The 14,041-nt window shown below is 29.1% G+C and overlaps 1 protein-coding gene across 3 annotated transcripts in view; it reads left to right on the top strand.

Annotated features, from left to right (window-relative positions):
* Positions 1-14,041, top strand: part of LOC117175687 (janus kinase and microtubule-interacting protein 2-like) — a 248,127-nt gene that overhangs the window by 102,346 nt on the left and 131,740 nt on the right. For all 3 annotated transcript variants that reach the window (XM_033365424.1, XM_033365426.1, XM_033365425.1), the window contains one exon: positions 4,059-4,163. In XM_033365424.1, coding sequence (XP_033221315.1) covers positions 4,059-4,163 — 105 coding nt within the window. The remainder of the gene's footprint in view (positions 1-4,058; positions 4,164-14,041) is intronic.

Below are 14,041 nucleotides of genomic sequence, written 5' to 3' on the forward strand. Positions count from 1 at the left end.
GGAATTTTTTTTCACAATTTTTTTCTGGAAATCGTAAAAAGTTATTCTTTTTTGTTATTAGTGACACAAATAATTAATGTTAAGGGCCATGTTTAAAAAATATATATTTTGCAATTAGTTAAACAACTATTAGTCATTCAATTTCATCTTTTTGAGTAAAATCCAACTCTTCCATGGAAAATAAATCTTTTACGGTTGAGGATTCTACTATTTTGTTGTAAATGCATATTTTTGTTCAATCTAACTATTTTTTATTTAAAATGAAAATCCACTCTTGGTTAAAGTATCAAATATTAAATTTTTGTTTATAAATCACTTATTTTGGTTTAAAATTGAACTACTTGGTTGAAAGTTGAACGAATTTTTTATTTCATAAGAAACAGAAAGAATTAAAAAAAAACTCCTATCAAACCCGATTGTCTTAAATTGTTTTTGGATGTCCCCTAAATCAATTTGTGGAAAAAAAATGTAGTCGGTAAAAATTACTTGTAACAGGAGGGGGGGGGGGGGCGAGTCTAAACTTAGAGGCTCTCTGAAATGGGGGGTACGTGGTTCCATATTTCAGAAAATAATTTCACGTAATTTATCCAATCCATAATTTTAATATTAATATGATCATATTTTTAGTACATTGGGAAGCGATTCTTTGCGTAGACTATATTGTACTTCCTGTTATAAAAAGATATTGTTGAATAAAAGCATTTGGGCTAAACGTGCATGTCTTTAATAGTAATAAACATTTGTATTGTATTATACTTTAGGTATATTTTACAAAGAAGTAAAATATGCAAAAAATACCATAAGATAGTTGTTGTATATAAACGTATGATTAATATTGCTAATAATGTTGATAATGACAATAATATGCTAATATGCAGGCCTGCCACAGAGTCGCTTAAATCATTTTTAGTCACTTTTCCGTAACTCTTTTGAGAAAAAGTCACCATTGTAACTTTTTCTAAAGGAAAAATCCACCTTAGTCAATTAAATTCACCTCATTTTAGATTTTACGACAATAAAAAAGAAGAAAATTCTCTTAATCTATATATGAAATCTATGGTAATATATATGGTCTGTAAATGTTATTTAATATTTAATCCGAACTAAATTATTATAGCTTAATCAGAAAATCCAAATATTTTTGGTTAAAAATTCGTTATTTTGGTTTAAAGATAATATTTTTTTTGAAAATCTTACTATTATATTTTTGGTTCAGATTTCAATTTTTTGGGTAAAAATTTTATTATTCGGTTAAAAATTTCATTGTTTTATTATGAATTCAATTATTTTGATAAAGAGTGCTATTTTTTGGCAGAAAATTAATCCGTCTTGGTTGAAAAATAACTTTTTTTAAATTCAACTGTCTTTTAAAAAATCCGTTCTTTTGGTTTGAGAATACAACTGCTTTTGGTTTCAGTTTAATCTCTTTTGTTAGAAATGTTAAACATTCAATTAAAAATATAACTATTTCTTTAAAAATTCAACCTTTTATTGAAAATTAGTCTCTTTTTTTAAGAGAAGCAATTTGGTTCTAAATGCAACTGTTAGATTCAAAATTAGTAATTTTAAACTGAAAGTTCAGTTATTTGGTTGATAACGAGACATCTGTCTTAGTTGAAAACAACTTTAATGAGGGGTTAGTCAAGGTTATAATAAGTTACCCTAATTTTTCTATAGTAAAATAGTGAAAAGGAGCGAGTTATAGCCAATCTCCCAGAGGACCAAAAAAAGGCGTTTTGCGGTGTGCGCGATTAGCTTCTGAAAGGATTATCTAAAACCAAAATATTCCGGCGTGATTAGTTAAAGCATAACTTTTTCTCGTCCTTAATCGAAGCATTAAGAAATATTTAAAGTTTTAACAAAATGTCGGATTTCTAAACAGAGAAATGAATGTTTCTTTTTAAAAAATCTGTTAAAAATACCCCATTTTTGTAAAACTTAAAATATTGCTCAATGTTTCGATTACTGACGAGAAAAAGACATACTTTTAATAATCTTGCTGGATTTTTTAGTTTCAAATGTTCCTGCCGTGAACAATCCTGTACACCGCAAATCGCCTTCTTTTGGTCCACTGGGAGATTGGCTGTAATATGCTTGTCACTGTTTTACCATGAAAAAATTGCTACTACTTATTTAAAAATTTATTATTTGAATGCTAAAATACTGATTTAAAAACGAAAAAACCATTTTTTGAATGGTAAAAATTTGCCTTTTTGTGCGTTTAAACCTTGACTAACCCTTTAAAATAATTGGTTTTCTCGGTATAAAATTAATTTTTATATTGCAAATTAATTTTTTCAACTGAAAACTTAACTTTTATCAGGTTTTCGTGTGACAACTTTTATTTAGCAGAAACTCCAACTATTTAGTTTGAAACTCATCTAGTTGGTTGAAAATTCGTCTTTTCGGGTATAGAACATTAATCCGTCGCGGTTTATCCTTCATCTACTTTTTTAACATTTTTCTTTCGGTTCTTTTGGTTAAAAACTTAACTATTCAATTGCAAATTCATCATTACTGGTAAAAATTTCATTTTTTTAGAATAAAAAATATAATTGTTTGGTTGTAAGTTAATCATCTGTTTTGGATAAGAATTGAAATACTTTATTGAATCCCAAGTAATACCGTGATTTGAAAATTATTTCATAAACAGGGAAATAAAAGTGATGGAAAATATAATTATAGAAATTTAACTTACGTCACAGAACACCAGTTTTCTTTAAAGAAAAAGAGCACCATTTGTAATATTGCTGTCAGCAAGACCTTCTCTGATTATCAAGTCATAGTCACGTAAACTATTATGGTTGCTTTTTTAATTTTTATTGACATAAGTTCATAAACTTTTATTCAATTTTCAAGCTTTAAACTTTAACAGAATTCATTTTTATTTTCGAGATTTAAGTTTTCCAGTTCTAGATATTTATTTTAAAACATAAATAAAGAAAAATTCATAAATATGCTCTTATATCTTTAGAAGGCTGCAATATTGATTATTTTTTTCTCTATTAATACCATGTTTTTTTCAAAATTGTTCCATCCATGAGATATTAAGTTTTAATTTTTCAGAAACGGTCCCAATGTTTTTACTCTATCATCTAAGATTGCCAGACACTGAACAAGACGTCATAATCATGTAATTTAAATTAGTAACCTGTTCCTTTTAAACCTTGTATTTTATTGTTGCAGGTTGTGTTACCTGATATATTTGTCTTTTTTGGATGATATTCTATTACATATCTGGTCGAAAGCTAAACTACTTTGTTAAAACTAATTTTTTTGGTTGAAGATTTATCATTTTAGTTAAAACTTTATCTTTTTTAGTAGAAAATTCAAATACAATTCAGTTGGGAATTCGTCTATTATGTTGAAATTGCAATATTTTTACATGAAAGGTTATAAGATAGATATTCAATTTAATTTGTTACCTACATTAATATTAAGTTAAAGAACTTATTCTTCCATTATAGTAAAAATGACCTTCTTTATTCTGTTTTAGGAAAATTTTAGGCTGTAAAGTCTCAAATATTTAAATTAGAATTATTATTTAAATTTGTAATGTTCTGATTTTTTAGTTCTTATTGTTAAGCCTGAAAGATTTAATTAGCTTATAATAAAATTATTATTACAATATGTCTATCTGATCTTCTAAATGCAAGTCGATAAATTAAATGTGTAATGGAATCGAAATTTTTGAATAGAAAAGCGTATTGGCGTTACAGGCCTCTTTTTGTGTGAACAGTAGTCATTTTGAGTCACTTTTAACTTAAATTAGTCACTTTTACCACTTTTTCGAAGTATATTCTTCTGTGTCAGCCCTGTGATATGTTGAAGATTGCGAAACGCTAAGTCATGAAATATTTACGTCAACTCGTGGCGTCTCTTTGTAAGTCTTAAGACCGATTTTCACGCTTTTGAGCTGACAAAAGACAGGATACATAATTCCACATATTTTCATTGGTTATAATCTTCTCAGTGACCTTAAAGTCCGAGAATTTGAGAATGCCATGTTAATCCTAAAGATGAAAAAATTCTAAATTCGCCACACACGTGCATTACAGATGGATGAGATACGCAGCAAGAGCAGGGAGATCTCGAAGCTGGAGAAACTCGTGCGTGAATGCTTGCAGAATAACCGGAAGCTGCGGTCGAGGGAAGATGAAACGGTGAGTAAGAAAGATCCTTGCGAAATTCCTGGCGATACAAATGCAAGTTTAGTAAAGTAGGTACACTAAGCATACGGCACTCGTAGAGATTGCATGTACATATTTCATTCGTGAGCACGAGATAAGTTCAGTACTGAAGTAACTGCATGGCCGTTCCATTCCACTCGCTTGTGTTTCAATTCTGAGTGACGGTGGATCGTGAAAGCTCCATGGAGCGAACGAATAAGTGTACTTTAGGTGGTATCACTTAGGTACGATAACGCAAAACGACACCATGGTGGCCCCAGCGCCAGTGTATCAAACTCCAGGGGCAAGAGCGAGTGCGCAACTTTTCTTATTGCCAAGGCTACATTATTATACCATTTAAATACGAGGTATGTTCGGAAAGTATCCGACCTTATGGTGTACAAGCAGTAACAGTTAATTCTGGTAAATGACGATGATACCTCCATTAAAGTACTCCCCTTTGGTTGCAACAATCTACTCTCAGCGATCTTCTCACTTTCGGAAGCACTCCTTAAGGCTTCTGGAAGTAATCGGAAAATCGAACTTCATTAACTAAAGTCATTTTTTGCAGGGAGAAAATTCTATCGCAGTAGTTGAGTATTCTACTATTTATCTAAAACGGGGGGTTAGATCAAACAGTTGTTTACATCGGTTTTTGCAAATGAATCTTACTTCAAAAGGGTCAGAAAATTGCTTTAATATTCATCTTAAAATATCTGTCAAATACCTGATGATTTCAATCGATAAAAAATTCTTGTGAAAAAAAAGATGAAGCAACATTTATCATGATCGTTTAGTCAATTTTTTTGCTCTTAACTTAAACTTTCTCTTATGAATTTGATTTAGCATTCATCCTAAAATGTCCTTCGGCTGCCGGGAACCATAATAAATAAACGAATGACTTGAACAAAGAATGATAAGCTGCATGTTCTTTAAGGGAAATTTGTTCATTTCAAATTTTATAAATTTAACTTATTTTCAACCATTGGGTTCTATAACCCTAGATTATTTTTTAAATTTTAATGCAGAACATATTATACGATCTTTTTTCATTTTCCACTAAAAGTTCGATTTTTTAAATTTCTTTACAAGACTGAATAATTTGACTTTTTACTATTAGGTAGTTTTGAATTAAATTTCTTGATTTTAATACATTTTGACGAAATCACTCTAAATGCAGAGGTTCATTAATCAAAATAAGGCAATGATGTCAAAGCCTTAAAATTCTGAGAAAAGTATAATTGACATAATAAAATATTTATGAAATTTTATTTTCGTTTATATTTAATAAAATTGATCATTTTGTAAGAAAAATAATGTAAGTTGCATAAATCTATTATAACTCATGAAGTATGGTACAAAATGTGTTTAAAAATTTCATAAGTCACCAATGGAATATTTGTCATGAAATGAAATATTAATCAAGATAAAACTATAATATGTTTCTATAATAATTTTTTATAATAAATTTCCTATAATACATTTCCTTAGATTTAAAATATATACATTTAGGGGTAGCTAAATTTGGTTTGTTGATATCCATAGAGTAGCATTTGTGTGATAGACTTCAGTTTCAAGGGTCAGAGTTAGTTCAATTTTTTTAAAATATTAAATTTTTTAAAAATATTTATCACCTATTTAACAACAATTTCATTTGCCATAAGCGACGATTAAAATAATTGAATTAGCACATTTCAAATTTTTTAAATCAAAATTGTTTTTATTCTAATGAAGAAGATATCAAGAATCATTGGTAGTCGTTATAATAATCTTTTTGCAATAAAAAAGACTAATTTTAAGATATTTTCCATTACAAAAAAAATGAAGGGCTAACTTTGACACTCAAAACTAAAATGTATAATAAAATGTGTGCATTATGGATATTAAATACACCTTAAAGATTTTTCTTTGAAAAACAGATTTTGAATGAATGTCACATCATTTACAAGAACTAACACATTTAGTTTAAAAAAAAATTTGAATTTAAAAAATAAAAATAATTATTTCTTAAAAGTTGCTTATTGGCTATAAAAATGACCCGGAAAAGCCAATTATTAAACAGGAATACAAGAGTTTGGGTATACGGGTGCCTATAATAAATAAGAGATAGCTTCATAAAAATAAACCTATAAAATAAAAAAAATGCCAATTTGTCCCTTCCGGTCCGCGATTCAACATGAAAGATTCGTGGCTCGTGACCTGAAGGCGTTCCACACTCAAAAGCCACAATAATCGATGCGTCGCGGTCCTTCTTCTTCGCTCGCTAAAACCAGGGATATCGGAAACTCATAAAAACTAAATGCGTATCTCTTGGGCTACTGAATCCGCTTCTTGCCATCATTCTCGTGCAGGTAATCCACGGGTTCATCGAACCGATACTTGCTTATATAATTACAATAAAAAATTATTTACGATTAAATAATTCAAAGCTTCTTTTCTTTTCTCAGTACTTATGGTAATCTGGTAAAAGAATCTTGAGAGAAAATCAGTTAAATGCCAGTGAAGGTGCTAAATGCAAAAATACAGACAGGAATGCTATTACTGCAAAAGTCCCTGTCAACTCCTGACAGATGCTTTAGTACTAATAGCCTTTCTCCTCAAACTCTTATTGAGTTGTTCTCAATACATTTTTTAGTCATGTCTATTTCTAAGTATACTACCTGCATCAATATATGGTCTCATATCGTTAAGCATAGAAAAACAGATGTTTATTCTCAAAAGGCTGATTAAATTCAAGGCTTAAGTAGCCAAAAATTCCCTGAAAATAGGGGAAATAGAGTAATTTTTCACGAAAATTGGGGAATAAATTCTTTTTAAACAAAATTCATTTAGATGCAATATTGTACTCAATATGAAACGCTGAAAATTCTTCAGTGATTTGAATTTGAAATATATTGCATTTTCAACCAATTGGTTGAATTATCTACAAAAAAGAAGAATTTTCAATAACAGTAAAAATGTTGAAAAAATAAATTCACTTTTAAGCCAAAAACGAATATTTTTTAGGACAGTTACATTTTTAACAACAGATTTTTAATTTTAACAAATGAATTTTTATTCAAGAAAGATAACTTTTTTACTTTAAAGGAATTACTCTTTATTCAAATGGAAGAATTTGTAATAAAGAATTTGAATTTTCGACCAAAAAAGATGACTTTATGGAAATTGTTGAATTTTTAACCTACACAGATTCATTTTCAACCAAATGATCCGATTTTTAATTAAAAAATAAAAATTAAATAGCTACAGTTGAAGTTTAAAGCCAAAATGACGAATTTTTTTGAAGAGTTGAATTTTCAACAAAAATATAATTCTCAACTTATTTTAAACTTTCTACCAGAAGATGAATTTTCAATCATGTAGATTAAACAGAAGAAAATGTTCAATCGAACAGCTGAATACTAAATCAAATAGATGAACTTTAAATCGAGAAATATGGATTTTAAACCAAATAGTTAAATTTTCAACTAAAAACTACATATTTTGAAGCAAAAATAGAATCGTTACATTTTATGTTAAAAAATTAATTATTAATAACAACAACAAAAACGAATTTTCAACCAGCTTAATTCAACCAAAAAAAAAAAAAAAACGAATTTTGAACTAAATAGTGAAGGCTAAAATGAAGGATAAATTCCAAATCAAATTCAGAATAGTTAAATTTTCAATTAAGACAATTAATTTTTAACAGAAAAAAACTAATTTGCAAAAAAGTTAAATTTTCAACCAAATAGGTGGATCTTAAAAAATTAATTTTTAAAAACAGTAAATCCACTTTCAACAAAGTAGTTTATTTTTGAAGCCAAAAAGATCAATTCTCAACCATTAGTTCAATTTTCAACCTAGAAAGGTTAATTTCAACCAAATATTTTGATTTTTTACCAATTGTTTAATATTAATTTTAAAAATACGAATTCTCTATAATAAAGTTTGAATTTTCAACCCATAAATATGATTTTTAAGATAAAGGTTAATTTTTAACCAAATAGGCTATTTTTAAACAAAATTGTTGAATTTTTAAAGGCAAAAAGACGAATTTTTTTCAAAAAATTAAATTTTGAATTCAAAAATATGAATTTTTAACTAAAATTATGAATCATCTGACAAATAAAAAGAATGCATTTTTCAAAGATTGCTTAAATTTAAAATTAGTTATTTATTTTACAAATGAAGAAGATGAAATCTCAAGGAAACATATAATATATAAAATGTCAATCAAACAAGAATTTAATTTGAACTAAAAAACTGTTGAATTCCAATAAAAAAGACAATTTTTCAAAAAATAGTTTGATTTTCAACCAAAAGCGATCAATTTTGACCTAAAGCGAATCAGCTTCACAAAACCAAATTAATTTTCAACAAAAGGGTTTAAAATTTAGCTTAAAATATGAATATGTGATTTAGTAATAAATAAGATTAATTTTATAAAAATTGAAACTGAAAGAAAATAGGAGAAAGAATTAAAGTCCGAAATATGAAAGTGATTTTCAAACTTATTAAAGAATTATTCATTATTATCGCTAGAGGGCCATATTTCGTAAAATTCAAAAACTTGTTTCAAATTTATCATCAGAAAACGTACTAAATCCTCCCTTTTACCAACTTTAGTTTTTGTTCGGACCACTTCCCACCCTCAATTTGGTTACCTGGTTTATAGAAGGCCCCTAAGACCTCAGATTTCTTTAATACCACTCCTTTAATTTTTCTATTTCTCATGAAAATTAAAATAAGATTGTTAACACCTTCATAAAATTTAGTATATGACTTTTTGGTTATATAAATTTTTTGCTAAAACTATACAATATTATTATATTCAGCTCTCTTTACTTGAGGAATAAAACCTCGCCAAATACTAACTACCGGTGAGAATTTCTACTTTTTGTACTGCTATGCTTGTAAGTAGAGTTTATTTTAAAGAGGTCAAATATTAACTGAGGAAAATGAACATTTATCCTTTTTTTCGTTAATATGAACACGTACGATTTCGCACACGTTAACTTATATACTCGAAGTAGGGAACCGTTAGAAAATTAATAGACTCAGACTCGGCTATAGTACAGTATTGTTAAAGCGTTATGTCTATATGTGAGCTTCTGATGCCCTGACCCAGACTCACTGTCAGTTAATAACTTCATTAAAATGCAATTATGTTTAACGAAGAGCCTTGGAAGACTTTTTCCTCTCTTATAAACACGTATTATTTAGTGACGTCATGCTGTGTTTTGATTTGACGTTTATAATAAATTACTCTTAAGGATAGATTCGTTTTCAGCCCTGCTACGAGCTCTGTTCTGCAATTATAACTTTATTCACGTATTGGATTTCTGTGCCGAAAAAAAATAATTTGGATGCTAAAACTTTTATTTATATATTATAAAAAGACCTCACCGCCATTAATTGAAAAATATTGACTGGCGATGCGCATATCCTTCTATCACGCCTATTCCACTGACCATGCCCGAATGGTTTATCCCTCCTGGTTACTCTTATTACGCCTTTTAATCACACCCCCAGTAGTACAGAATTTTAATTTCTGTACTGACAAAGAAGAATGTAGACATAAAAACTTATATTTTTACATTATAAAAAGATCTCATCGCCATAGAATTAAGAATTGTGACTGGCCATGTCCATATGACCTATCTCACCCACTCTGATTAATCTCTCCCTATTCACTGACCATGCCCACATGACTTCCCCCATCCCGTTTCTCTAATTACTTCTCTCTATCAAACCCTCAGAAGTATAGAATTTGAATTTATGCACTGAAAAAGAAGAATGTAAACACCAAATCTTATATTAATATATTACAAAAAGATATCACCGCCATACAGTTAAGAATTGTAACTGGCCATACCCATATGATCTATCTTGCCCACTTTTATTAATCACGCCCAATTCTCTGACCACGCCCACGTGGCGCATCCCTCCCTGTTTCTCTGATTACGCCTCTTTCTCACACCCTTTAGCAGTATAACATTTGAATTATTTTATTGAAAAGGAAGAATGTGGACACCAAAACTTTAATTTATATATCATCAAAAGATCTCACCACCATAGAATTAAAAAGTGTGACTACTCACGGCCATTGTTATTAATGACGCCCATTTCACTTGAATAACTTTAAGTGGCTGTTTTCAGTATATGTTCAGTTAATTATAAAGAAGTCGAATTTACTCCATCATCAATTTTGTAAATAAAAATGTTCAAGTAATTTCATTTAATCATCAAATTAATTTATAAATGTTTTTGAATATTGTTGATAAAAAAGGAAATTTTAATCAGAAAAGATTTTTTCGTGATGGAAGATAATTCTGTTCTTAACATTTTGCTTCCAGATTGTAATTGTTAAACTTATCCACGCATTTAAAGAAATGAGACAAATTAAATTATTATGGATAAGAACTTAGAATATCTGAATTTGCGAAGTTATACACTGCCGGTTGTATTTTCTTTCTTAAGATTTTAAGAAATGATTTTTTTTAAAAAGAAATTAATGTTCTCGGTTAAAAATTAATCTTTTTGGTAGAAATTGACTTGGTTGAATTTTTTTCTTTGTTTTTGAAAATCATATTTTCGGAATGAAAATTGAATTGTATGGCTACAAGCTCGTATTTTTATGAATTGAAGGTGCACACTGCATACGGGCGTAAGGGACAAAACACGAATTTTACAGAAGAACTAAAAAACTGTCTAAATTTCACGAAAATAATTTGAAAGAAAAAATGCAAAAAAGTTTCGAGTTACTTTATTTCGGCTTTATCTAACCATGAAAGGAACATCCTGAAATAAGCATCCTCTTCAGAGAAAATCTTTGCCGAAGGTACAGTGTGTCCCCATAAACTCTGATTTTTATACATGAAAAGTTGCGTAACTTTTTTATTTTTTAATTTAGGAGAAAAATAAAAAGTACATTTGAACTATTGATAGCTTCATTTTTGGCACATAAAAAGTAACTTCTGCAATAATTGCTTCTCTCCAAGAATTCATAATTTTTGACAGATAAACTTCAAAAAACCAGAATTGATACATGCTCTGAAAATAAATCAATGACGCTGCATTGACACCACATTATAAAGAATGGCACTTACAACAGCAAGCATTGTAACACATACGAGCGTATGCACTGCCTTTTTTTCCTAGACCTACTTTCGGGGCGAACTGGACCAAAATCTTCTACAGGTACACGAGTTAGAGGGAAACAAGTAGTCTAAACCAATGAACCGATTTTCGAAAATTTGGCACGTACGCCCGTACGCAGTGTGGCCCTTCAATTCATCTGTATTTAATTAATCCTTTTCTTTTTTAATTCGTTCGTCTTTTTTTATTATTATTATTATCAAATAACAACAAAAAACATTTGTAAACGATTTTCGGCAACGTTTCGGCATTCATACAGCAACCATTATCAAGGCAAAAGAAATTGAGCAGGTAGGAACAGCAACGAAACCGTGAGCCTCTCTTCCTGATACCTAAGAATCAAGACAATATTTGATTTACTTTGACTTGATTGTCAGTTATCAGGGAGAAAGCATCATGGCTGTTTTTTTGTTGTAATTTGATTATAATAAAAATAATAAAGACAAAAGACATAAAAAAGAGAAGGAAGGGAATTTGGTTGGTTGCATTCTCATTTTTCTTTCCTCTTTTTAATTTTTTTTCAGAAAAAGAATTTTTTTGTTTCTTAGGAAAATGTCCATATTTTTCAAATTACAATAGGAACATTAGATTGCTACTGTGCTTTAACCAAAGGTTAAAGTAGCAATGGTATAGAACTTTTAAAAAGAGCAGCAAAATATTGGTGGCGGTGGATTCTATTTTTACTAAACATAGTGCATTCTTTCTAATTATGTCGCTTAACTGCTAATAGAACCTGTTTCCAAGGAAGACTAATCAGCACACAAATTCATTCATGGACAGGAAATCTTAAATCAAATTATCTAAATTTAACCAAATTCTTTTCACCCATCCTACCACACCTGAGATGTCCTCTTACCTCCAACAGACATTCATTATGAAGCAATTAGCGTCCTCAAATTGATAGCACTTCGTGTGTGGAGAGCACAATTTAGCGACACGATTCTCGTTCCGGGAACATGTCTACATACAACATGCCAAGCCCAATGACTTCCTTGTCTAGGAATGTTTGTTCGTTCCCAAGTAGAAAGAAGCATTCCTAATCATAGGACACATTTAGCCTAAAATTTTTTTAAAAAGATTGTAGTAGAACTAGTCCAGAAGTATACTACTCCCTAGATCACAGTTATTAAAATTTAACTAATTTCTAGAATAAAACATCATTGAAAATAACATACGTGGTTCATTAGTCACATAAAATATCCTAGATGTCAAATTTAACTATAGAATTGAAGATTAATAATTTTTTACTAATAAATATATTAAATTCTTATCTAACTGAATTATTGAATGACTTTTTTTCTTTTCAATTAGTAATTTTTAACTAATTCATATTTCGAGGGTAAAACATTTAAAATTCATAAATATTTCATTGGTGGCATTTTTATTTAATGAAAATTTTAATTTTTCATATATTTCAAATTCACTGAAAACTTTTGTAGACTCCTTCAATTTCTGACAATTATTTTCAATTCTTTGAATACTTTGCATTATTTTAAATTATTTGAATTATTTGAATTGGTTAAGAAATTCTTGTATTCAAGTATTCATCAAAATTGCTAGTGGCTAACTGGTCACGAATAGCTTGGCCCAATTATGTCCGAATAGTGCTGGTTCATTCCAGTTTTTTTTTCTGAATATATTTTGGGGATGCTTCTCGATTATTTAAAGTCCTAAATGAATACTTTTTGAGAAATATTTATTTTTAATTTGTTTCTGTGAAGTTCTTAAGTTATTTTCGTTGAAATCATTGGAAGTTTAGTTTTGATTGCTATTTAATAATTAAACATCATGAAACAGAAGATTTCAAATCCTTCAAAACAGGTATAAAAAGTAAGCTTTTTCTTAATCGCATTGCGTGCCAAAATAGACGAAACAAGAGTTAAAGTGTACAAAGCTTCTTGTAAAATCAAACAAATATCATGTTTAACTTAGATAGTTGAGGAGATATGACTTTTCACAGTAATTTATTATTGAAAAATTGGTTTAAAAGGAAATCTCTGTCAAAATTGGTACAAGTTGTTCGTGTTCTCTCAATTAAAACATTTTTTCTTAATGTTTCGAACACAAAGTTATGTCTATTCTTCTTATGATTGGAAAAATATACATGACATTTCTAGAACGGTTCAATATTTCGAAAAGTGGAATCGAACTGTTTCTATAGCGCTTAAATAGGCGAAATTTATTACTTAAAGATTTTATTGTGTGTTTCCTGCGTATTTTTTATGGAAAAAGTTGGAATTTTTTATTTTCAGAAAATTGGCAGTAGAATCAAATAAGAAAAGTTACATGTCCTAATAAGTTAAGGAAATAAGGTATTTTTAAAAAAGCTAACTGCGCTCGCAAGTTTGAGCGCGCCTAGGGCGCGCGACTGTTGGTTCTCGCGCTTCGCGCTCGATTATGTATTTACCTTGCACTACGCGCTCGATCTTTCTGCATAGATTTTTTAAAACTAAAGGTGAAACTATCGACAATAGTAATTAGATGATTGTGAATTCTCTTTTGTTAAAGCTCCTTCGGCTTTAACGAACACATTCTCATCACGTATCTCGTGCTTCGCACTCGAGTTTATCCCTGAAATTTTATATTATTCTAATAAATGTATATTATTAAAATTCGTAACTTTTTCCGTTTTTCCATCAATTGAATTTGCTCATTTCCAATATTTTCTTTATGATTGAAACTTTGAACATGCGGTCTACTGAGAAGCCTCATCGTTTTTTAACTTCTAAATT

This window comes from Belonocnema kinseyi, chromosome 6, assembly GCF_010883055.1.
Source record: "Belonocnema kinseyi isolate 2016_QV_RU_SX_M_011 chromosome 6, B_treatae_v1, whole genome shotgun sequence".
Lineage (NCBI taxonomy): Eukaryota > Metazoa > Arthropoda > Insecta > Hymenoptera > Cynipidae > Belonocnema > Belonocnema kinseyi.